Genomic DNA, 27,292 nt, shown 5'->3' on the forward strand with positions numbered 1-27,292 from the left:
GCTCGTTGACGATGTTATACAAACTTGGCTGTTTATCCCGGCCCCCCTCTCACTTGCATCTTTCACGGCGGTATGATATGCACTGGGCATGCTCTTTCTCCACAGTAAATGTTATAGCAGCTGGCTGGTAACAAACAGTCTCGTAATATATTTTAATAGTGAGCTAAAATATGTTTCTGAAAACATTTGAAGCAAGAAAACTGCAATGCAGTGACAGAATCTTGGCTTATATTTTATCAATCTGCTTAATTTTACTGTACAATACAGGAAACAGTGTGGCGCCCACTTCCTATTAACAGCTGAACAGGGCATCAAAATATGCCTCGGAAGACATGAAAGGTGAGAAATAGGCAATGCAGTGACAGACGATTTATATGTGATACATTTTACAGTTTGATCTGAATTTGAGAAAGAGAGAGGGGCTGTGTCAGTGAGCCAACCCGCACAGTGTAAGAGATCTCAAACCCTTAAATGGAAAGAGAGTCATTATTTCTGTTATTAATTACACCTGTGCTTTAATCTTATGACAAATTAAAATGCCAGCTGTGAAAAAAAAGTGTCTATTATACCCTGTAAGAAAGTGACTTAAACCATCTGTAGAGTTGGCACCTGTGCTTCTCCACTGGGACAGTTACCATTACCATATGCTGGATGACACAACACATCAGAATATCCCTGACCCTGCTCTGCCGTCTGCTTTTCATATTTAGAAACTGCCATGTAGACAAGATTGACTCTATAGCTGTACATTTCATCCGCACACCTGTCATCTCTGATGCTGCTAGCTGAATTATTTTTTGTTATTTGAAGTCATCTTTGTACCTGGTTTGTTTGTACTTTTGGCCTTGAAATGGGTGAGTGATCAGCACTTTAAAAAAAAACCTCACACAGAGCTGGCAGTTTTAGTTTCCTGTTTAATCTCGAATCATTGTATCACAGTGGTTTCGTTATGCCATTTAAAGGGGAACTTCAAAGCGTGTTTACAGGTCTTAGGGAGTACTACAGCATGTGTGGAACAAGTTGTAGAAAGCCTTTTGTGGCTCCAGCAGACTTAAACCAAATCTTATAAATGCAGCAGAGCTCTTTAAATTATGTCACACGAAGACTACAGGTTGGAGATGAAAAAAAAAATAATTAGAGGGTGTGGAGTCACAACGATGTGAGCTGACCAGACCTCCAGTCCACTTCTTAGGCTATCTCTGATTGAGCTGCTGCTAGCATGACACACACAGCAACATGTCCAAAGATAGAAGTTGGACAGTGCTGTGTGAAGAACTGATTTAATGAGACACTAATAAGACGGAGGTGCCAATAAACAGTATATTACTACAGCTGTCACTCCTGTAGATGTGCGGGGAAGCCATATTGTGGTGAGGTTCCTCTGACTTTCGAAGTTGGAAATCCAACTTTAGTGGGTGTTCTTGTTAAAATTACAGACTGGAAACCTGGAAATTCCAACTTCTCATTGCAAATGGAACTCACCACCATTAAAACAAGTTGAAAAAGCAAAGTATTTGCAATACCAGTTCTGTCCAGGTCAGCCGTCGTTGGCAATACCAGTTGATAACAACACATAACACTGCATTTTTGCGCATACAGATACTGCAGTAACATGCCCACTGATAGAAGTTGGAAAGGAATGTGCATGGCTGATATAATGAGACACAAATATAACAGAAGTGTTAGTAAACATGGAGATTCCTCTGACTTCCAAAGTTGAAAATCCACCTTTAGGGGGCATTTCAGTTGAAATATTCAACTTGTAACTAAAAAATTTCGACTTTTCCAGTGGAAATGGAACGCACCATCTAACTGTCGCATGTAGACTCCAAGTTTTCAGTTCAGAGCTTTTATTGTCCCTCAAGGGGAAATTTGATCTGTAGTTGGCAGTACAAAAAAAAATTAAAAAATACAGTAAACAGGCACATTGGACATCATAGCAGCACACAACCAAACTTGATTAAAAGCATTCCTGATCACTAAAGTTAAAGTAAAAATATCAGTGAAGATCAATTAAAAGTGTCAATAAAAGGACTGATCACAGTCAACCAGTTAAAAAGTAATTAAAATACAGACATGTCTATAAAAGCAGTGATCACAGTCATTTCCAATCATTAAAAGTTTTAAAGTGCCACAAAAACGGTGCACTTAAGAATTTTGGCATGTTAATTACATTGATTGTACATGGAACAAAAGAAAATGTATACCTTTATACCTTGTCAAAAAGAATGTGCAAAATTAAAACAGGTGATATCTCTTGTTCTGCTGCATCAATTTGGATTCATCATGAGACCGATGCAATGTTGTTTTGACATAGATATTATCATTATTGCCAGCTGATAATAGTTTGCTTGGTTAACTGTTATCACGTGCTGTTTGTTCAGTTGCACTTCCTGTGTGAACTGAAGATATGAACAATATTAACAACTCCTCCCTTATGTGTTTGTGCGTATGTGTGTTAGGTGCTGCCCCGCCAGACGTGTGGCTTGTTTACTCACACCATCTACTATAAGGAATACCCTGGTGGACCTAAAGAACTGGACAAAAGCATCCGTGGGGGAGAGCTGTTTCTCACCGTGCTCCTCAACCCAGTGAGTCAGACAAACACACAGTCATGCATGCAAACAGATATAGGGAGTGAGAAACAGCGAGGCCTGTTACTTTCTATTTTGATTTTTTGCACCTTAAAGAGGCACCAACTGGGTTTCCCGCTCTCGCTGTAAAGGTAACTTCCTCTCTGTCTGATTCATTCTTTTTCATTTGTGTGTGTGTGTGAGTGTGTGTGTGTGTGTGTGTGTGTGTGTGTGTGTGTGTGTGTGTGTGTGTGTGTGTGTGTGTGTTAGTGTGACTGTGTGCTTGCATGTGTGTGTATGTGTGTGTGTGCATGTGTCTCTTTTCCTGTCAGGGGCTGCTTCTCACTGTGGAGCTGTGTTCATCTCCCCACTTTAAATTGGGTCACACCACAGGGGGAGTTGCTGTCACACATTCACACACACACATACACACATCCTCCCCATCTCGTTTACCCCTGCTGTGTATGTCAGCTCAACTCGATTCTGCTTTGAATTAGGGAACAGAATTAGGTTTTGGTGGCCGTTGAAATGCCCGCGCATATGCTCACAGCACATGCATGCACACATTTAAAGGTAGAAAATTCCCAGGAATTATCTCCAAACAATCTCTCTCTCTGATAAAAAACGCACACGTGCACACTCACAAACACACACAGAGACGCTCGTAGACCAGCAGTAGGCTGTATTGAAGTGTCAGGTAGGGGAGTGCTGAACTAGAGGAGCTGTCAGAACTCTGCGAACATCACAGAGTCAAGAGCAGCTTTGCACAACAACCCAATCTAGTCCTTTCTTCTTTCTCTGCTCCACTTTGTCTTGGTCTGTCTTTATTTTTGTTTTTCTTTCTTCTTTTTTCTGACACCCTTCTTTTGTTTCTTAGTGTCTTTCTTTTGTCTTCCATTCCTTACTAGTTTATTTATTCAAATTCCTCTCTTGTGCTGTCTGTCTTCTGTGTCTCTGCATGTCAGCGCACCCTTGTTTCTTCTTTTGAGCACAATGTTTTCACCATCTTAAAATGGTAATGATGCTTGGCAGAAGTACTGTATAAGCTTGTTGTTCTACTGTCAATTGACAGTTGGTATAACAAAACAGTTAATTGCTTAATTTTGCTGCCCCTAACTTCTGTGTATCAGGTCCCTTTGGTGAAAAAAAGCTTTTGGTACAAATTAGGTGAACTGTTTTACATTTCCTCCAGCAGGGACAATGTTTTTCTAATAATAGACAAGGAACTAGGTGGTTGGCATGAAATTAAAAACTACAGGAAGCACTAGTTTGGTTTTTCTGTTCGAGAATAGAGCTGGATCAGTTTCCAGTTTTTGCCGATCCGGTCCCATTTGCAGCTTAAACTGGATTTATTGTATGCAAAATGACTGAACCTAAATTTGTCATTATGACACATTCTTGCAAATTGAGAAGTATCCTACATCAGCAACTTGGGCCAACTTTTAAAGCATTAGTAATAAGGAAAATTACAAAGTAATTAAAATAATATTATGACTGTTTATAAAAGGACTGACACCACCTGGTGTCTGACAGGCCATGAGTTGATTCTGAAGTCGTTTTTTTGCAGTGCTTTAGGCTTAAGAATCCGACGCCGGACCTCATCAGCTGAGGATGTGGTTTGACAGAACCACTCACAGAGTTATTATACTTTACAGGATTGCAATCGCCAGGGAGCTGAGAGTTTCTGGTGAATGACCATCCCGACCTGATTCAACGGTGAAATGATTTGTATGAACAAATGAGTCAGTGGTAAAAGACCACAGCCATATAGTCACCTAGCCCCCTTAAAATCATTCTCATGGTCATTTTGAAACACTATGAAATGTGACAAATAACTGTGGCGTTTCAGGCTCTGTCATTAGTTTAAGTATCACAAGTCAACGTGGCTAAACAAACCTTGAAGAACATCAGTAGTTTAGCTTTGGATTGAAGATATGAGAAGTAAAGACTTCCTGGAGTACCTTGTTAAAAGGAAATGCCAAGGGCACTATAAACTATAAAGGTTGTTTTTTTTTTCTTTTACTGGAGATTTAACAGGAAGTACATTAAAAGATGTCAGAATCTTTAGAGGCATAGAAGCATGCAGTCCGTAAAAATTACTCACATGGCTAGTTTGAATGGAATAAAAATGATGGACTTGCTCTTATAAAATGTACATCAGGGCACCCCGGTAGCTCAACTGGTAGAGCGTGTTACCCATGTACTAAAAGGCAGATTCCTCAGCAGAGGGCTGGGCTCCATCCTTTTCTGTCTATTTTCAGCTATAGTAAAGGATATAAAAGCCCCAAAAATATAATCTTTAAAAAAAAAAGTACATTATCAGTCAGCTGAATTTTGGTTGCTAAAATCACCAGAAAAGACCCTTAGATGATAAACTTGAGATTGAAAAAAATATATATACGCAGTCCAAATATTCAAACACTGACAAGCCAAACCTACTTGAACTTTAACTAGTTAATGAAAACATCTTTTATGAAGGACGGCAAACACATTACACTAATTATGATACAGTGACATCTTTCCTGCGCAATGCCCCAGCAGACAATGCAGGGCTGATGATAATGGTGATGGCGATAATGATGGTCCAGGTAATGATAACACTAAACTGATACATTGTGGGTTTTAAGTGCAGCTATTTAATTTAAAGTTTAGAGTTGCTCATTATAATTGCAATAGTGTAAAAGAGCATTATTTGACAATGATGATAAACTGTATTTTATGGACAAAGTTTTACTAACTGGGTTAAAAAATGCAGTTAAAAACACATGGCAAAATTAAAAAAATACTGTAGAGCTAAAATATGAATAAACCAAATTCTATATTATATTGCATTTCTATAGTATATTAGACAACATTACAATATTACAGTATATTTAAAATAATTTGAAAAAGTATAACAAAACAGAACAATATGACTGTATAAGAGCATGGTTTGTAATAATATAGTATTAGTTTGCAATATATAGTAAACCCTATATGTTTTCCTCCACTAAAATGCCCCAGTTTCCTAACTGTATGCCAGGCACAGGTAGAAGCAGTTGTTCAAAATGTTTAGCTCATTATAGTGTCTTCATTATATTTTAGTTGTGACTGAGCTGTGTATTCCTGATGTGTTGATTAGTGTGTGAAACATTTCTATAGATTATTTGTGTCTGTGTGTGTGTGTGTGTGTGTGTGTGTGTCTGTGTGTAAAGGTGTGTCTGTTAATAGAAAGAAACAAAGGACCGAACATTTTTTTTCACATCACCAATGATGTCATCTCAGTATGAGCTCACAAACTAACAGGGATGCCTCTGCAGGCTCACTGTCTCCCTTTCTGTCCCTCTCTGTCTCTTACACACACACACACACACACACTAACACTAAACACTCATATATATTACATAAGGGTTTGAAATTCTTCCTGAAAGCCAGAAACACAGAGGCTAATTACATTTTTTTCTCTCTGTTTCCACAATCTTTTGTCCTTCTCTCTCTCACTTCCTCCCTCTCTTAATCAGTGTAATAAGAGATGAAACTCTCCTCTTGTTATAACTCTAAATGAAGAGACCAACTCTGCCATGACGCGCGCTCACACACACATGCTCACACAAACATAAAGACTGATGATTTATTTTTGCTTCTCCCCACTATGTTTCCATTTGCAGAAGCAGAACGCTTTCATTAGTGTGTGCACTTTGCTCGCATAATCAATAGTGTTCTGTAGCTCACTGCTTTAGTCCCCGGGGGGTTTCCTATTGTTTGATGATCTGCACATTGGTAACATTGTCACTTCCCATTCAGTGACTTTAAATCACATTTTAGCCTGTGGTGACAGTTCACTGCTGACAGACACCGGCATATTGGATGTGTGTGTGTGCATGTGCATTTACTGTGCTTGTACATGTACTGTATGTGTGCACAAATGCGTGTGTATGTGTCTATGTGCATTTGGATACTTTTGCATCATTCGGGGCTGCATCAGCGATCATTGAGCTCCCCGTCTCGCATAAGCTCGACAATCGATTGGACGACCTAGACTCTGCAAACAGCCAATAGGGCACAAGTCATTCCCCGATAAATGGCCAGAGAGATGGTGAGAGAGAGGGAGGATGGAGTGAAAGAGAGGAGTGGGGGTAGACAGGGAGAGCAGGGTGAGAAGGTGGCAGACAGATTGAGATTTAACTTTCAGGTCACGGCATCTTGTGTCACTTGAGAATCCAGACACATACAGAGAGGAAGTGATGCACATACAGACACACACACACACACACACACACACACACACACACACACACCAGTGCATATGTATGTGTGTCACCACCCAAGTATCTGTGTATGTGTATGTTTGTATAAGTGTGTGTATAGCTGACATAAGCAGAGCTGTAGACATATATCAGGGCTGACATTTAGCGCTTAGCTCTGCCACTAAGCTTATTAGCCAAACACCAAATATCAGCACAATCTCCCTCCCTCTTCGCCCCTCTTTTTTTATCAAGCACCCCCATCTCCACCCTACCCCCCTCTCAGCCATCTTTTTTTTTCTCCATCTTTTTTTTCTCATTTTCGACCGGTTCATGTTGAGTTTTCCTCTCACATGTAAATCTGTCCACACTTTTTTGGGGGGGTCTGATTTCCACTCCTTCCTTCCCTTTCTCTGTAGTCCTGCTGATTGCTTCTGAAAGCTTTGGCAGCTCATCAACACATACACACACACTCTCCGTCACATGCACACACACACACACAATACGCTACAATCTAAACAGGAGGACAAATTACAAACTTAGAATAAAGTGGTCAAAGATGGCAGAATGGAAAGGGCCAGAAGATGTTGACTGGAGCAGGCAGAATAAATTGAATCGAAGTCATTTGCTGTTTTGACGTTCAGCTTTCAATTATCTACTGATGAGACAGAGACAGCGAGATGGACTGTGAGAAGGAGAGCCATACACTGCAAGAGCAAGAAGGGGAGAGAGGACGATGGTAGTGAAGGGGAGAGAATGAAACCGGGAAGGGGGGGAGGGAGGGGTATCGGCTTCTTTTTAGTAGCAATAACAATTCAATCTGGGAGAAATGTATGTGGAACTAAGTGCTCTGTAATGGGAAACAGGCTGCTACAGCTACACATTGAAGGAGAGACAGACAGGGATCGAGACAGCGGTATAGGCAAGAGGCAAAAGGACAGATAGATAGAAATAGACAGAAAAATCCCCCTTCAACCGTTGGCCAGTAAAACAAGTAATTTCTTCAAAAATGCAATCATGTCAGAGCGGATTGAAGCATGTCAAAAACTCAAATACATGACTGGTGTTCTTTTAATCTTCCCAGACATGGCATTTGTGTGTGTTTGTGTGTCTGTGTGTTCTTGTGGATTTTGAAGAACATCGCTTCCATGTTGGACTGACATGCTTCATCAGAGCATCTAGGTCAGCATAAGATCCGAGAGAGGAAAAAGAAGTAGAGAGAGAGAGCAAAAAAAATACATAAAGTGACTTTTTGGAGCAGAGTGAGTGAGAGCAAGACATTAAAAGGATGAGAGAAGAGGGAGGAAATGAAGCTGCGTAGGAGCAATGAGAGGAGAAGACAAGGGACAAAGATTAAAAGGGGGAAGCTGCAGGGTTGGGTTTATTTCTCTCATTTTCTTTTTTTTCACGCTTTTCTCCCAGTCCAGCTCCAAGTATGATTTGAGCCCAATTCTGGTGTTAAATTATTAGCACTGTATTCTTTATTAAAGGCACATAGGGGACTCAAAGCAATCCAATATTCAGGAAATGAGACGTGGCACCAGATGCAGAGAAAAGGTTTATACGGTTCAGTTAATTGAATTCTTACCCACGGTGAGTTCTTCCACCAAAAGGCTTGCACTGTCGGGAGATTAACACTCTCTCAAGTGGCTTTTTTTTTTGTTTTTTTTAATTCAGACTCACCTGCCAAGGTTACTCTCTCTGTCTTTTCTTTGTTGCCCCCACCTCTCTGTACTTTTTTCTGTCCTTTTTTTTCTGGAGCTCTCCAATTACAAACACAAATCATCTTCTTTCTCTCCCTTTTGTTTAATTTGGCAGCCAGTGCTTAAGCTCCATAATGAATGTTTCCATGTTCAATAATGCTGAGCTTTTCCCCTCTCCCTTTCTCTCTCTCTCTGTGTCATGCACACACACATACAGTACACTCCGTCCCCGTACAGCCTCGGCCAGATATCATAGGGTATTGAGTGGTTTGAAGGGAACATAAATCACTTTTTGATCACCTTGCCTCTTTCAAAACAAGCACAAAACAACACAAAAAGGGAAAGGCGCTTTATAGCCTCTTATTTACTCAGGTCAGATTTGTCTGTATCCGTTCAAAACCTTTTCATTTATAACACTCACATCCTCTTTTTTCAGGGATGTACCAATTTATCATCCGAATACCTGTATCAGGTGATATTCGCCTTGACTGCCATCAGTTTATGGGCAACATTCACCAATGGCAGTGGCCAATGTTTTTCTGTTGTGTCAAATCAGTTTAGAACAGGTTCAAAAGCACAGCTCGAGACTTACTAGGCCTCGCTGGGATAATAAAACACATGTTTTGGAAAAACATAGATCTTCCCTAGGATGCCACTGGACACAATGAAATCATGATTGACGTGTCAGCAGACATGCCTGTGATTTTTCCCTGATACATCATAAATAACAAATCTGTTGAAATCAGCTGCAGGAAAACTAGTTAACGCATCAATTTCTCCTTCAAACAAGTGTATTTTTTCAAGTTAAGTTAATGTTTATACATTTCAGATTACATTGAACACATCATGAGAAGGTTAAAATGTACCCGTGTCCAACACTAATTTTTATGGAGTTATAATGTCACCTCAGTTAGCTGTTAGCTCTGACCTCCAACTGCTTACAATCACATGAGGTATATTTTATGATACTTTTAGTCTCTATTCAGTAAAAATGAGTACTGAGCATGAGTAGACTATAGTGTTCTCATGATGTGTTCAATGTAATCTTGAAAAAATTTACTTTTTTGTAAGAAAATTAAAAGACAGTTGATTAAGGGAGATTTTTTATCTTTAATGATATACAGAGTAACGAGGTTTTTAAGCTGTTTTTAAGCTGTTTTTTTTTATGTGAAATTCATAAAAAAGGTGTTTAATAAATTTGTGTTATCAAATTTACACACATTCAAAGGTAGTGTAATGAAGGGCTTAAAATCCTGTAAATTTCTTTGTTTCCCTAGCACAAAACAAGCAATAAATTACACAAAAATACATAAAGAAATAAGCAACAACATCAACAAACATTGGTAATGGCTATCAGCCAAATTTTCATTTTAAACATCAGCCCAGAATTTCACAATCAGTGCATCCCTACCTTTATCCTTCCCCTCAACCACTGCAGCATGCTGTGAGGAAATACTCCTTCACAATCCCAAATGTGAATAGATGTTTCCGTTGAGATGCTGTCAAATTCAATTTGGCACTTTTTTTTAAGAGCAATGCTCAAAGTTCTCCATGCGTGCTTAAAAGAGGGAGGTTTTCTGGTTTTTGACTTAACGAGTCATTGCAGAGCAGGAGCAAGCAAACATTTCCCACTGGTTTGTGCTCCTGGTTGAGTGCTTGGTGATGCCTTTTTGGCAGTGGTTCCACATTGTTGCCCCAACATCAACCAGATTGATATGAAGCAGGCTGCTTGGTTTGCTTAGAGTGAGCACGAGATTAGGAGGCGGTGGCAGATGCATGCAATTGCACCGGCATACACAAATGCATAAACAATTACGCTGACACTCACACACATACACACACACATGAAAAATGACTCTGACATGCATACCCTTGCTCCTCTCTGTTCTTTCTCTGTCACATTCTTTGTCACAAAGACACACACAAGTAGCCACACAACATGTCTGGTCCCTCTTTCTCCCTCCCACAGTCTCGCTCTCTGTCCCCCCCCCCCACACACACACACACACACACACACACACACACACACATCAGTATTCGAGGGCGATCAGTATTCTGAACAGCTTTCCAGGTCGGCCGGACGCTGATCCATCAAACCTCGACACTGTGTCGCTTTGTATCTGCGGCAACCTTCAGCGTTAAAGAGGAGCGGCGACAGTCCTCTGTTACCAGGAAATTCACTGTGTACGCTCGTGTGTGTCTTTTTCAATGTATGTGTGTGTTCACACTCATGGACATTCTCCCAAATACACTGACACACAATCACTCATGCACACACAGGGACACACACACATGCTCACAACCACCAAATAATTCATATCTTAATGGCTGATGTTACCGTTTCACCCAGACACTTCACGTTCCCCAGCTCCCTCCAATCACAAAAGAAGTGTGTGTGTGTGTGTGTGTGTGTGTGTGTGTGTGTGTGTGTGTGTGTGTGCATTTGTCTGTAGCAGCTATCTTAGCTTGTCTCTTTGATCAGCCTATAAAAGCACTGAGGCGTGGACAGATAGCCTGGACCAACACACTATCGCTCCTTCACTCCCTCTGAGTCTCTCCTGCTCTCTCACACACATTAACCGCCGCGAACACACACCGACACACTCGAAAACACTTTCCCCGTGTGTAGCTGCATCTCTCCCATCACCCAGTGGCTATGAGAAGTATTGTGCTGCCTCCTCGGCTTTATCTATCAGGAGTGGTGAATACATCAGTTTCGCTTTATCTGTTTTCCACCCCTTTATACTTGAAACTGTATTGTACTGAAAGTTAATGTATAATCTTACATAACAAAAGTGAGTGTGTCTCTTTGCAAAGTGATAGCAAATATTGATACCCACCAGACAGCTGCACTGTTAGTGACTTTAAAACCATCACACACTGAGAAATAATCTGTTTGCTTTCCACTGCAGTCACAACAGTAATTAGATTTACTGCGCTGCCTCAGTTTTTCACAAACATGGGAACTTGGGAAATGAGATTTTGACTTTATCACAATTTGGCACAATCCAATAAGTATGTATTTCCTTCTCTCCATTTGTTTCCCTTTTCCGCCGTAACCCCCCCACTCTGTCTCTGTTTCACCAGATCAGTATATTCATGACCCACCTGTCTAACTATGGCAACGATCGACTGGGTCTTTACACGTTTGTCCACCTGGCCTCCTTCCTTCGCTCATGGACCAACCTGAGACTTCACACGCTCCCACCTCTGCAGCTTGCACACAAGTACTTCCAGCTCTTTCCAGAACAAAGGAACCCTCTCTGGCAGGTATGTCTGCATGGGTATTTGCCCACATGTATGACCTTGTGTGTTTCTGCACCCATTTGTAAATTTTACTGTGCATTTCTGTCTTAAGATATTCTTATTATTCTCACTGTTGTATGAGAATTCAATTACATTGTTTGAGATGTTTGATATTGAAAGTTAGTCCCATATTAATTTGTATTGTATGATGAGTTAGTTTTCACTGCTACATTTGTCGCAAAAGGAGATTTGAGCTTTGAGGTGGGACATGGTGCTATTAAACCTTTTTTTAACCAGGTGAAGAAACATAGAGATTTAATTTAATACTGGATTTGTACTGTATAAAGCATAGACTGTAAAAATAATGGACAAAGCGACCGCGACTTCATCCATTGGTTCGTGGACTGCCGTTTTGAAGCTTTAAGCTATCACCTTCTTGTGATTTTTGAGCCATATGTGGCCATATTTGGATGCAAGAGGTGGATCTGTCTGAGAAGACGAGGACATTATCAGCAGACAGCCTGTCACTCAAAGCAGCCTGCCCTTAATTATGCTTAAATTTAAGCCTTAATAAAATGTAAATGGAAGAGTTATGTAAATATTCACCCCATAAAGTTGTCATGAATGTTGAAATTCGCTATAGAAACCAAAAACATTTTTTGTACCAGGCTGTAAACATTTTCATTTCACTATAAATTTGGGCATTTTAACATGGGAGTCTAATTTTTGGCACTTCCATGTTGGATTTATTTTTCAGCCCAGGAGGTTGCCGCTTGGTATAAACTCATGATTAAGTTCATAGTGTATAATCTGCAGTTAGATGGCAATCGGCACGCTCCCAGTGTGGAGAAGCAGACAGGAGTACCAGTGCACAGAAGCTAAGCAGCACTGCTGTGGATGCCACATTAGTTTGGTTTCAAAAGTCACATGATAACACTATCACCAGCAGTGTTAACGAGTAACTGCATGTGTCCTGTGAAATAAAACCACTGTTTTTGTCAAAAGAGTCTGGTAGCTGTGGATAGAAGCAAGTGCAAAACATAATTTAGCCTCCCAAAAATAGGACCATCTAAAGAAGAATCAATATGAGATTAAGTGTATGCTATAGAAAGGCTATTTTGCAGCTTTACCTTGCCATCAGACAGCCCTTTCTCATGGGAAACTGAAACCATTATCTATGCTCTCTTTAAAGCAAACCGACTCCATTAAGAAAAACAGTAATTTTACCTCACAGTACGCAGGGAGTTGCTGGTCTGTTGATGACTTGATTGTTGTAGTTTGTTTGTTATTGTGTGACTTTCAGAATCAAATTTATGTGGCATCCACAGCAGTGCATGGGTTCATATGTAGCACTGACATTGTGCAAATTGTGCAGGTACAAATGGTTTTAGAGGGGCTTGGGCTATAGCATTTTGAGGCTAAAACATTGGACCAAAATTTGATATTTCGGATTTGAATACATCAGGAACAGCATTGGGGAGTAAATAGTTACATGTAACAGAATAGATGTAATTGTAATCCCTTAATTACTGAGAATAAATGTGTTCTTAAATTACAGTTACTAATCAAAATGTTGGTTATTACCAAGGAGTTACTGATGAAAAATATTTTCAGTAAAAAGTTTATATGTTGAATAAAACATTCATCTGGTTGCTCTACATCTGTTTGCTGTACAGGAATGCCTTCTTTTGGCATATATTTAGATAACACAGGTCAGCAAAGCTGTTGAGACAAATTTGAGTGCTGCATTTATATATATATATATATATAGGTCTTTTCAGCTTTATTGCCCTGAACAAAACATTTGTAAGAAAAGTTGTCAGAAATAAATTAAACATAATAAGTTTCATTACTTTGATGAAGTAATTAAAATAGGTACACAACTTATTACATTTTTAACAGGGTAAATAGTAATGTGTAACCTAAGTAACCTTGCAACACTGATCAGAAACACGACATGAAAGCTATTGAATCATATAAAAACCTCAAACAATAATGCTAATAAAAATAATAACAGTGACGCTGCCCTTAAACAGGTATTTACTCTTACTTATTGTGGAGAAAAAAAGTGGTTTGTTTTTAATTTTATTTTATTTTTGAAAACTAAGGTCTGAGAATTTAATTGTAAAGATGTTTCAGTTAGTTTCCATTTATTTATTTATTTTTAACTTTCTGTTTGAAAAGCAGCATTATTGCTCTTTCTTATATGACTTTATACTGTCTTGTAAGCCCTTGCTGTCTGTGTATCGTTTGTGCAAAGCCAATAAACAAAAAAGTCATTCTATTTGGTAAATCCTCCATGTACTGGAAGTCTTGGCATGTATGTTTTTGAATGCATTATAAGTGCATCATTACTTTAACCTCTAATCCTTTGTCTGCGCCTCTTTAGAACCCATGTGATGACAAGCGACATAAAGACATCTGGTCTAAAGAAAAAACCTGTGACAGGTTACCCAAGTTCATGGTCATAGGCCCTCAGAAAACAGGTGAGCTGCACACAAACACAAACTCAGATATGCACACACAACAGAGAGACTCCCTCTGTGTGCCCAGGTGTCTAGATCCTCAACATCACAGCCCATTCATCTAATCCCCCAAGCTACTTTGGCCCTGTCAGAGCGAGACAAAGGAGGAGGCTCTTACCTCCTTTCTTCCACCCACATACTATCTACTTTAGATGCATAGAGATACAGTACTGAGCTACCACCCGCTCCTTTTCTGACTTTCTTTCTGTGGAAAAAAAAGAGTGTTAAAAATCTGTATACGCTGCTTGGATCCGAAGTGTGATTTCAGGAATTCTAATTGCTGGTGTTTGATGTGAGAGGTGATGAGGTCCAGTAATGCTGCCAATTAACCAGGTGATAATTAACTAAACGGGACGAGGGGTCACCATAGCAACATTATCAGCCGCAACAACAACTACAGTACAATAAATTCTCATTTAATCACAGGGTATATATATGACTCGCATGTCAGAGATGTTAGAGCAAATAAGAAACAGGGTGAGGGGGGAGGTGGAACAGGATGCGTGGGAATAAGTGTTAGGGGACTGGGGTGAAAAGAGAGCTGCTGAGGGTGAGACAGAGGGCATGACCAGAGCCCCAGTGCTGATTGGTGTCAAATGGTTTTGAATCATTTGATGGGGAGGCCTGTGATCATTACAGACACATACACACATGCAGGCACACACAAACACACACACACACACACACACACACACACACACACACACACACACTGCTCTCTGCTGAGCTGAATTAACGAGCCAGTTATGAATTATGCCCTTTCTTCCAGGAACGACAGCACTTTATCTCTTCCTACTCATGCATCCCTCCATCTCCAGTAACTTTCCCAGTCCAAAGACTTATGAGGAGGTCCAGTTCTTCAACACCAATAACTACCACAAAGGAATCGACTGGTGAGAATACAAACACCTATCTTTCATTCCCTCTTTGTGCCTTTTTATTACTTAAAACTTGAGGTGAAAAGAAAGATTATAAACAACCTCTTCACATTTTGCAAGGTTGTTGAAGACCGTAATGTTTAATTGCAGACTTCAATTATACATTAAGCAGTTCAAAACAGTTCAAAAACATCCTCAAAATGATCTTTTAAGCCTGCAAACATAAGCCAACAGACATATGGCTGCCTAAATTGACCCATAAATGGGTTACTTAGCTGACAGAGACACAGCTGGTGCAGTCTCCGAAGTCATCCAGAAAAGACTTAACTCTGGAAATTTGTCATTTAACACTGTTCAAATTATATTGTCAAGTTCATTTAATGTTTGTTGTCTAAGCACAGATTAAGGCCATAACTTTGTGACTGTTATTTGACTTTGAAAAAGTGTATAAAAATGTACACTCTGGGTGACTGAGTTTGCAGTAATGTCGTAGCGCTTGTGCATGCAGCATGCGATCATTAGTGAGTGCATGTTTATTTGAATTTCCTCTGAATTCCGTGCATCTGTTGCCTCAGGTACATGGAGTTTTTCCCCGTGCCCTCAAATGTTAGCACGGACTTCCTTTTTGAGAAGAGCGCCAACTACTTCCCCTCAGAGGAGTCCCCAAAGCGAGCTGCTGCCCTGCTGCCCAAGGCCAAGATCATCACCCTGCTCATCAACCCCTCTGACAGGGCCTATAGCTGGTATCAGGTACGCACACAAACACACAAAATGTATTAGATGCCACCGGCTGGCAGCACGTGTTATTTTTAACTCTCTACATCACATGACATGCTTCATCTCTGTACTGAGTTTAATTGCATTCTGTATCCAAGATTGTGTTTAGTGTCTGGTTTCTGTCTGTGAGTATGGAGTTAATGAGCCTGATTTATCTATACGTCTCAGTGTTGGAAATGTCACCAGATCCTGAAATCTTCTGTTTAAGTCTGTTTGATTAATGATACATGAATGTCAACAATGTGCCTGCTCAAATGTTATGTCATTGTCGACAATAAAAAAAAAATGGTCTTTTGTGCAAAGTCGTGAATATATTAGTTGATGTTTTAGAGGAACTGATGAGGTACAAGTGGGCTCTTTAAAACTTATGTAGCTGCATCTGCTAACCTTCCCAGCATCAAAGAGCCCATGAGGACCACGCAGCCCTGCGGTTCACCTTCTATGATGTCATCAGTGCAAGACCGGGAGCACCGGCTGAACTGCGCTCTCTGCAGAACCGCTGTCTCATTCCTGGGCTCTACTCGTCACACCTAGAGAGGTGGCTCACTTACTACCCTGCTAACCAGGTATGCACAGATACAGATGGACTCTGGAATATCAAACACATACATAGATCATGCAGTGTGTTTTGTGTTAGCTGGGTTTTGGTTTTGTAAGGTGATTTGTTGTTCACCACTTTGAAGAAAGGGGATGAAAAATAAATTTTTTTTTTACTTTTTGAGTTTGAGTTTTTTGAGATAGTAGCTATACATTAAAAATGTCTTTATTTTTCAGTTTAGATGAAAACTACATTGATTAATGCTTTGTACATTTCCTGCAGAAATTAGAAGAAATACTTCACACAAATAGTAAATTAATATAATACATCCAGGGTTGAACCCAATGCTTTGAACATTCATTCATGCCACATTATCTACGCCCAAGCTTCAGTTAACGGACACGGACACGGACATTTCTTACTGAAGCTTTGATGCCCAAAAACTGGTATTCAGGACAGCCCTAATTGCATTTGCTTTCAGAGTCCCTTTTTCCAATGGTTGTGGTTGTCATTAAAGTGCATCAAGTTACACTAAATAGCTTCCTATGTGCTTTTACTTTTACTTAAATGACTTGTAGTGCACTAAGTAGTTATGGAGTGTTACAGTATGAATGTATCTGTGTGAAGGTGATGATCATCGACGGCCATCAGCTGAGAACTGACCCTGCAGCAGTGATGGATGAAGTCCAGAAGTTCCTGGGAGTCACTCCTCACTTCAACTACTCCCAGGCCCTTACGTAAGTATCTTTTACTTTCTTTCTTCAGTCTTATTCTTTCCTGGCATCCTTGGGTAAGGGCACCTCTCACCTGGCATGTACCATGACGGAAATAATAGCATGGATTCAAGCTGTAAAGACTCAAAACCCAAATCTGCGAGAAGCCTGACATCTACTGGTGAACAGTGGGGCGCTAAACTGCCCATATCCTATGTGCCAATGTTTGGTGCCAGGTGGTGTCATTCTCTGAAGACTACAGATGACAGAGACGGTGACATCACCTGGCACCAGAGATCAGCCAATAGCAGATGGTCAGTTTGATGCTTGCTTTGAGCTACTACATTTCTGCCTTGATTTAGGTTTGGACTATTGTCAGCATTTGGAAGAAAGAAAAAAGTAGTTTTCGATCCTAACAGAGAGAGCCAAGAGGATATGGATTGAAGACCAGAAATGATGAGACAAAAAAGAGAAAAGAAATCATCAAGGAATTTGTTGCTTTTAAGTATAGAGGACATGGCAGAAATTCATGGCAAACTAAGAAAACAAAGTTATGAAAAGGAGTAATATGTTAGTGTCAACAAATGTAGTAGGTAATTTGGGGTAACGCCTAACTGTTATTGATATACTTTTATTATTCTAATTGCAGGGAATCAATTGTAGACACTTGAATCTCCTGACACTTGTATTTTAGGCATCAACATCTGATTACTTGCTTGCACACATCTAAAGATGATTAATTATATACACCTAAACACACAATTTTGTTTGAGCAATTAAAAAAAATTATATCTATTGTTGCCAAAAGACAATCAAGTGGGGAAGTCTCAGCCCCATGAGCTGCTGGCCTTGGACTAAATCCCAAAAGAGTGTTGACTGTCTCACTTACACTGCCTGCCTGTCTGTGTGACAGCTGTCTGAATAAATAAAAGTACAAAAAGGTTAGTGCACTGCACAATGTCAATCTGAGAGAACTAAAACAGCAAAGACATCAGCGCTACCAACCAAGATAAATAACTAATGCAACCTGTACACTTTGAACTAAGCATAGTCTTTGCAGTCTTTCCCAAAAAAACATGTGAAAAAGAGAAAAAAAACGGGCTGTAATATGAATATAGTATACTTTACAAACACTGTATTCAGATAGCAGTATGTTTAATATGCTGGCCTACAATATGCATGTCAACCAAAGTCTCTGGAGTTTTAATGCAACTCAAGAGAATTTGCTCTGGCCTCTTGATGCTCTGTTTCAACTCATCCTCCATTAGAGATTTTGCTTGTGACCTTTAAATTTGGGAGGAGTGGAAAACGGTTTATTTATCTCGAGCACCACTCATCAGAATGCAATCTGCCTTCAAGCCCTCAAATCTCCAGACAGGGACATCTAAAATTTGTAGCTCAGATTGGGACAGAGAGAGAGTGCCTCTGTCGTGAGTGCCTCTGTCTTGAATCACAAGCCCACATGCATACAAATAATTTGTAAAGAGATGCATTTTGACAGAATAATAAGGAAGCTCTGTGTGTGTGTGTGTGTGTGTGTGTGTGTGTGTGTGTGTGTGTGTGTGTGTGTGTGTGTGTGTGTACGCACGCACGTGTGCGTGCGTGTGTGTGCATGCATGTGTGCGTGCGTGCGTGTGTGTGTATGTGTGTGTGTGTGTGTGTGTGTGTGTGTGTGTTTTGGTTGAAGACCGAGTTACACAAAAGCCTAATCTTTCTTTTCTCCTTCTCATTCTTTTGACATGGCAGCGGTCTGACAGATCCTCAACACTGGAGCCTATTTATTTAATCCCCCTCTCCTTTCTTCCTCCTGTTCTGTCAGAGGAAAACTGAAGGAGAACCACTTAACTCTTTTTTCCCTCTTTTATTCACCCACTGATGCATGCAGATAAAGAAAAATATTTGCATCTTTCAGTCACATCCACATTAGCCTTTATACTGTGACTGCCAAATTGCAGTTTACAATAGTGTATATCCTTTTACCACCTCTTTAGCTGTACTACTATACTGCAAACACTAGGTGCGTAAATGTATACATGCATAGAGAATTACTAAGAAATGTATATTCTATACGCAGTAGTTAAACATACATGCAAATACACATACATGTGCATGGATATCCATAAAAACTGTATTCACTTAAAGAAGCAATGTGTATAATTTAGTGGCATCTAGGGGTAAAGTTGCACATTGCAGCCACCTTAATACCCCTTCCCTCAGTCCTTTCCAAGTGTGTAGGGCAGCTATGTCCAAAGTCTGGCTGATTTGAAATGGCTCTTTCAAAATATTAAAAAAAAAAAATGAAAAAATGTAGCCTGCCTAACTTGCTTAATATTGGTTAAGCAAGTTAGGTTCACTTTGCATTTTGCTCCGTTCACCTCACAATGGGGGGTCTTTTATACACAGGTCGAACTAATGTTGTTTTTAAAAAGAGACGATAAACAAGAAGAATGTTGGGGTGCCCATTAGCTCACCTGGTAGAACAGGCACCCCTTAGGCTATGTCCTTGTCGCGGTGGCCGCAGATACAACACCAACCTGTGGCCATTTGCAGTCATCCCCTCTCACTTCCCCTGTCGCATCAAAGAAAGGCAACATCCAAAAAACAATCTTAAAAAATAAAAACATGAGGAAGAGTGGTTATATAGCAGCAGACATTGAGTTGACAACAAGGGTCGCTGCTTTTGGGAACGGTGAAAAGCTGAGTACTTTTTCACTGACAGATAAAAGAGTTGCATTTGTCTCCTTTACAGCCCATATAATTTGACAAGCAGCTTGCCACCGGGTATTTTCATTTTCACATTATCTAATCTGTTCCCCATTCAAAAAGAACAACCCTGGTGTAGGAGATGCAACTGTTTAGGAAGGCTCTCTCTAGAGCCAATGGGCTACCTAAGAAACATGGTGGTGCAACTTGGCATGCTCCATAAAATAGCACCTGCTCCCTATGTACATATAAAGGGCTCATACTAAGCCAAAAAAAACACAAATGATTCTTAATTTCAGGTGGTTATACACTATTGAAACATAATTATGGATATTATATTCCATTCCCTCCAATAGATCCACATAAAACTCTTTTCATTCTGACATTTAAAGTGTGCACGTGCATAAATCTATGTGCATGTGTATGTACTCGTGACAACAAGCACGTGTATTTATAGGTTGTTTTGCTTTGAAAGCAAACCATCTCCTTGTGTGGTGACAAATTGTCACATAATATGCTGCTGGGGTGTAATAGTCTTTGCAGTCTGCTAATAAGAGAGGCAGTTTGGCTTTACAGTGAAGGCTCACAGAGCCAATATGGGAACGTTATAGAGACATCAAATACATTAAACTAGTTCTCCCTCACATTTATGTTTTTTTTTTTTAATACATTCAGTAATGAATTAAAATTCTGTCTCAGGCACATACTTACATCCTCCAGTGATGATTGTGTTATTCTTTTTTATCTCATTGTTATTATCTCTGTCTGCTCTTTCCAATTGTGAAGTTGTAGTCACTGTCTTCACTTTGTCATTTGCCTGTAAACTATGGCAGTCAGATAATCTTCCATCATTTTTTTATTTTATGATTTTCATGCCTCTGCGTCAGAGACATTATGTTTTCTCTCCCTCCCATTCTTGTAAAGGTGATATCTCAGGAACGCCTTGAAGGAGCAAACATCTGCTTGGATTCAAAGCTAAACTGATTAGAATTTTGTGCACAAAGGTCAAAGGTCACTGTAACCTCACAAAAAACCACACAGCATTACTCAATGATAAATATGCCAGTTATGACAAAAAAATCACTCAAGTTTCTTATGAAATAAAATGATGAAATTATGATATTTTATATCCAAAAGGTCAAAGGCCACCTTGACTGTGACATTAAAATGTTTTGCTAAAACACTTTTCTGGCTGTTATTCAACACCATAACCCAGGAACAGAACGGGACACATTTGGCCAGATACTGACCTGGTGACAGTAGTTGTGAGCGTCCACCTTGAAGGCTTTAAGTTACGCACATTTAAGGGCAGGACTGATGAGTGACAGACTGTTTATGAGATGTTAGATCCACCCCTTACTCCTCCAAAGCTCCACCCTCTCATCTGAATATGCTCACTTGTTGCTCCAACAAACCAAGCGAACTCCGGCCAAGATGTTGAACTGTGAGGCTAAAAAATCTGAAGCCCACAAAGGATTAAATGACATCACAATGTTTACGTCCTTTAAAATGATTTTTTTACAGTCTACGATAAAAGTAAAACAATCATAAACAAAGAATAACAACAGGAGTGTTTGTGGTGTTCCATGCACTCACTTGAGGCTCTTGGAGAGGAATAGTGATTTAAAAATGAAAAAAAACATTAATTGGTAGTTTGAAGCATAAAGAATCCAAATTCCAATCACTCAACTGGATGGATGAAAATGAAAAAGCCTTACTAGTATGTAATAAAATAAACCAGCTCGTATTGGCACAGTTGCCTTCCTCAGGGTGTCGTTGCACACAATGAACCTGAACAAATAAGTAAAGTAATCACCTATTAAGGGAGTAAACAAAGCAAACTATGGCCTATGCATATTTCTAATTCTGTTTTACCATCTCGTAAAGAACAAGTAATATAGTGATGCATTTCCAGCGAATTGCTGTATTAACCAACCAATTAACTACACTCATGATTGCTGTGTGTCGGCACTGAGAGGAAGAAAAAGAGAGAATTAGAGAGAGAGGCTGCACAGCGGAGAGAAGAGACACAGAGAGGGAGGCTGATATAGATGAAACAAGACAGTGCGACAGTCAGAGAGACACCAGTAGCACAATAGCAAAAGAGTACGCGACAGACAGAGAGTGTGTTGAATACGTTGTGACATTTACGTCTAGTTAGTGATGGTAAGATGGGCTCACTTTTTCAACTGATTTCTTAAAACTTCTTTATATTTCGGACTTAACATACTACTCATTTGAATTTTTATTAAGATTTCTCTCTTCTCTCTCTTCTGTCCGTTTCTTTTCTCTCAGGTTTGACCCTCAGAAGGGCTTTTGGTGCCAGCTTCTTGAGGGAGGAAAGACAAAATGTTTGGGGAAGAGCAAAGGCAGAAAGTACCCTCCTATGGAGCCAGAGGTAAACATTTTAATTATAATAGATTTCCGCTCAGTGTGACAAAAATGATATGAAGATATGGATGTCAGAGAAAGAAACATATAAAAAAAGGAAAAAGCATCAGCCTGACTGACAGTGATACACAGTCCCCTCCAAAATTTCCCACAGGATTCGACGTCGGGGTGGAAACTGTCAGCCAATCAGATCCAGCCAGAAAGTTACAACCTAATTATGAGGACTCAATAGTGGCACAACACCCGTGAGGGAGAGGATTGGAGGTTGGGGGGGATTAGGATGGTAGGAGGAAGGTAGAAGGAGAAAATCCAATCCATAAATCTTTGTCCTGCCTACTGATTCCACAGAGGAGAGACCAGACCAGCCGACAATGAATCACACATTTGCTCTCACATGAAGACAAACTCACGTAGATACAATTTGTCTTCCCTCATGTGCTCGCACACGGTTAACGGCTGCGCCTCGGTGTCACCTGTAATTAAACCGTATTTGAGTTTCCACCGGGGTGGCAGAAGGAGGGGACAGATGCGGGGGGGAGGAAATAGAGGGAACACCAGGGAGGAGAGTCAAGAGAGGGGGGAAATAAGGGATGCACACAGGAGGAAGAGAGATAATGGATCTCATACATCCTTCATGTAATTTTCTCCCTCTCTGTTACCTCTCTTTTCTCAGCTCTGTTCATACCACCCGGCACTTAGTGGCCCTAAAGTCCTATTGAGGAGAAATAAACTAATCTAAAGATGGTGGCACGTCATTAATCTCTCTCAATTTCTTGTTTGGCCCCTACTCCCTTGCTGTCTTTTTATTTTCTCCTCTAAATATCCCTTGCTCCAACCGTTCTCCAACTCCCTGCACTTCTCACCTTTCCTGTCTCTTTTTATTCCTCTTTTATTCTCATGCTTCTCTCCCATTTTCTGCCTATTTTCATATGTCTTACTATACCTTCTGTCCTCCCCGTCTACCACTTATCAAATCCTGCTTCACCAACTTGTATTTTTTCCCTGTTTGTTTTATTTCCTCACTCCATCTCCCTTACTTCCCTATCTACGTCTGCTCAACCTCTCAATCATTTTGCTCTTGCCCTTCCTCTTCTTCCATCTTTCTCCCCTCTCTTCTCTCCATAGGCACATGCATATCTCTCCAGGTACTACAGGGAACACAACGTGGAGCTGTCAAAGCTGCTGCATCGCCTCGGACAGCCCCTTCCCTCCTGGCTAAGAGAGGAGCTGCAGAAGGTCAGCGGCATTTCATTCTGTGACACTTATCTCATAAGCTATTAAATGCAAGTCAAAATTTCTAAGCGCACTTGTGTCAGAGTTTCATAACTTAAGTACGTCTTTACAAGATGACATTTTCGCAATTGAATAATCAGTAATTAGAGGTAAAGGGCTTTTCTGGGTTGCTGTTTTAAACCCCCCTGTTATTCATTAGGAGTCTTCTTCTCAAAAATGCGTCATGACTGGGGCCAGTTTCAAAACAAATTTTAAGCTGGTCTGTAGTGTAGACCAGTGGTTCCCAACTGGTGGATCATGGGACAAAAGTGGCTTGTGTGTCTATTCTCAATGGACAGCAAGTGACTTTTGAAGTCAAGTTTGCAAAAGACAGGCTTTATTTTGAAGTACAGACCTACAGACTTTGTTAAGGAACTCATTTAACATACACTTAAAAATACATACTTGCTTTTCTTGAGACTGTTAGCCACCCTACCCCCAGGGCTAACCCACGTTTCCATGGTAATAATCGGATCAGTTGCAAAGGGGAAGACACGGCTCATAGTTTGTTTGCCAACATTGTTGTGAAGCGAGCAATATGAAGGGAAAAAGTTTGCAGAGGCTGCAGAAGTACTGAGCCACATCTCAGTCCTGCCACAGGAGTTTTCTTGTATTGTTACACTATGGGATGAATTTTCTAGGGCTGGAATGATATGCTTATCTCCCAACTTGATACTATCACAATACTTGGGTGTGAATTTCTTTCTTTTGAATTGCTATTTTTAAGCATTTTGCTTTTACAAGTATTTCGATTGGATATGACAATTTTTTACAGTTTTTGTTTACTTTCTGACCATGGCAAAAAGTTGAATCATACACCTTCAGAGCCTGTATACCATGAAACATATTTCCAAAAACAGTCAGTCAGTCTTTCTAACTTTCATTTCAGCAGAGACATATATACGGCTTAGAAAAGTAGTAAATGAAATGCACATGTATTTAGAATCAATAAAAAATATATAGCCTTCTTTTGAAGTAAACTCAAACTGTTATATGTTCCTGCTAATCAAGCTAGTGCAGTGTTTCGTATACATTGATTTATTTGTGGCAACCTCACTTCCCACCACGAGGAGACAATGATGCAGAGAGGAAAGCAGGCTGCAGCTCCAGAGATGGACCAGCACAAAGCCCCAGTGCTGAGGAGTCACAGCGGGCTGGTGACCAGCGTTAGTGCTGGATCTTAACCTACATAACAGCAGCAACACAAAGTTTGCTGCTGAAAGCAAGGAGTCAGGCTGGTTCTGGATCAGACCTCCGATGCTGGCATTTGCACTGGCTAAATTCAAATTGCTACAACCAAAACCTGAAGGTCTGTGTCCTTGGACCATGCTTCATTTTCTGCTTTTTTTTAAATTAATAGGATGTCACATTAGTCTGCAGATTACAACAATAAAAGTGGTATCATCTTTCCACCTCCGCATAGAATTAAAATGATAATTTAAAAGATTGTTTAAAAAAAACAACACAATACTTCAATGAATCCTTTTTTTTTTCAATAAATCTTACTCAAGATGGTCAAGAATAAGACAGCATTGCGTAATGACTGAATTCAGACATCTGTCTGAAGTCTGACAGTTAGTTGGATCTAAGCCATAATCATCTTTGTAAAACTGGCCCCAGATTTGATTGATAGTGCTAGGAACATAAGTACGCAACCCTTCACCAGTCGTGGAATTTGGATTCAAACACTGCTCAACTCTGAAATGTCTGTCATCACCACCCTTTTAACAGAGCTCCACTCGCTTCAAACCAGTGAGAAAGGAAATATTTGTCATTTACGCAGAACTCCCGTCACTCATAATAAGAATGTCATTCATTGTATCGGGCCTTTAAGCCTGAGTTAAACCATACAAATCAAGCAACTAAAGCAAAATGTTTCGAGAATCAATGGATGATAAATAATACAAAGAAAACACAAATATTTCTGTCCTCTAAGACAAGAAAAGACATGGTGTAAACATGATTGCCTCATAATCCTGCCAGTGTATTCAAAGCATGCACTTATATGAGGCTTCCTGGTTTAAGGGCTGTCGCTGACATCGTGATCTCTGCAGAGCCTTCTTTCTTCTGCAGTGCTCAACCGTGTTTGTCTTTTGTCTGCAGATTTGTTTGTGCTTCTGTTGGTCACTATTTATGAATCAGAGGAAGCAGGTTGGCGAGTCTGCTCAAGTTTTCTAGCCGATTTACACCAATCACAGCGTGCTTTCTTTCATTTTTTGTGGTTGGCATTTGAAATGTTATCAAAATTAAATGACCTTTTCTCTCTCTTTCCCCTCTTCTCTGCATTTCTCTCTCCACCCCCTCTCTCTATTTACCCCTTTCTTAAGGTTAGATAACCTTTGCATCCATGAACAAGGGTTAAAGGTCAAGGGGTCGAAGACCAGGAAGTGACCAGGAGCACCTGACCTTCAGATGCACTGTCTGTGGCCTTTTAGTGAACCTGAGGTGAAGGCAAGGACGGGATGCCTTGTTTCACCTGGGAGCTGTGGCACTGCTGAAGGGAGCAGAAGTCATGGAAGCGCAAAGAAACTCTGATGGGCTGAAACTGAACTCCCGGATGGATAAGTGGGTGGATGGATGGATGAGTGGGTGGGTGGGTGGATGGATGAGAGTTTCAGGTGACCTACAGCTCTGCAGAAAGTGGGACTAAAAGAAAGAGCCACATTATAAGGATGAGGAGAATTATGGGAGACAAGGAGCATTTTGCAAGTCTTTGACACCCACACCTTGTTCTGAACTGCGGTGAACTCTCCTGCAGACCTGCAGTGACTTTGATGGTTATTCCTTTCTGTTTTATTTTCACCTTTAATTTATGATGCCACAGCAGCGCTGGTCAGCTGTGCGTGGTTTCCATAGAGATGACTTTGCACTTTGAAGTTCTGTTCCATGTATCTCCAAGACAAAAAAAACCCCACACACCTTTTGTGGTTTTGTTTTATTATTCTTTAGGTTTTTTTTATCACAAAGGGAGTGAATAAGCAGGGAGGATAAGTGCATAGACTCAGGGTGAGTGATAGGCTGTTACTTTCCATGACAGGTTTGTTTTGTGAGTTAATTTTTTTTAAATGAAGCTAGTTTCTGATAGATCTGGTAGCCGTGTTCACCATTAGAGATGTCACTTGAGGCTTTCACTGGAAACTATGGACTGGAAATGAGTCACTGAAGCAAGATGCATTGCCCGCTCATTATTTTCCTGTGACAAGCCATGCAGAAGAAGGCCGTGTCCATTTAGCGGAGCATGAGCACTGATGATTTAAGCGCTAAGGACCGAGGGGGACACGAGTTTGCAGGGAAGACAACTGACCAAAATGAGCCTAATAGATATGACATTTAATTCCAAGACTCTTTAAGTAGCTACTGTAACCGCAGGCAGTTTATTGTTTTGTCAGTGTCTCATTTAAGTCTCAACCTCCTTTTCTTTTCCTTTTTAAAACCAGTGGCCTACGTTGTTGAGCTTCAATTTGAATGCAAAAAACCCTAAATGTCAAACACAGAAACCAAAATTAAAGAAATGGATATGACTGACAGCATGAGAAGTTTTTTTTTTTCTTTTCCTTTTGTAACGACCAAACAACCCAGATGAAGCATATTGTGTACATCAGCACACACAGATATAACGTCACAGAATCTTTTACCTAACTGGTTTACAATAGACTCTTTGTCCTCACAGGTAAGTAAATGTTTGCTGTTTGAGGAATTTGTGCCTGTCAGGTATAACATCAGTCACCACTAACATACCTACCCTACACT

At 40.2% G+C, this 27,292-nt stretch overlaps 1 protein-coding gene across 4 annotated transcripts in view; it reads left to right on the top strand.

The window, feature by feature from the left end:
* ndst3 (N-deacetylase/N-sulfotransferase (heparan glucosaminyl) 3) overlaps positions 1–27,063 on the top strand; it is a 53,242-nt gene extending 26,179 nt beyond the window's left edge. For 3 of the 4 annotated variants that reach the window (XM_042485502.1, XM_042485504.1, XM_042485503.1), the window contains exons 6-15: positions 2,463–2,591; positions 11,587–11,769; positions 14,135–14,231; positions 15,040–15,163; positions 15,724–15,898; positions 16,321–16,491; positions 17,091–17,200; positions 22,175–22,277; positions 23,396–23,506; positions 25,875–27,063. In XM_042485502.1, the coding sequence (XP_042341436.1) occupies positions 2,463–2,591; positions 11,587–11,769; positions 14,135–14,231; positions 15,040–15,163; positions 15,724–15,898; positions 16,321–16,491; positions 17,091–17,200; positions 22,175–22,277; positions 23,396–23,506; positions 25,875–25,904 (1,233 nt within the window). In that variant the 3' untranslated portion in view covers positions 25,905–27,063. Of the gene's footprint in view, positions 1–2,462; positions 2,592–11,586; positions 11,770–14,134; positions 14,232–15,039; positions 15,164–15,723; positions 15,899–16,320; positions 16,492–17,090; positions 17,201–22,174; positions 22,278–23,395; positions 23,507–25,869 lie in introns of all 4 variants that reach the window. The other variant, XM_042485505.1, reaches the window with a different exon arrangement.
* Positions 27,064–27,292: the final 229 nt, after the last annotated feature.

This window comes from Plectropomus leopardus, chromosome 4 (assembly GCF_008729295.1).
Source record: "Plectropomus leopardus isolate mb chromosome 4, YSFRI_Pleo_2.0, whole genome shotgun sequence".
In the NCBI taxonomy this organism is placed as follows: domain Eukaryota; kingdom Metazoa; phylum Chordata; class Actinopteri; order Perciformes; family Serranidae; genus Plectropomus; species Plectropomus leopardus.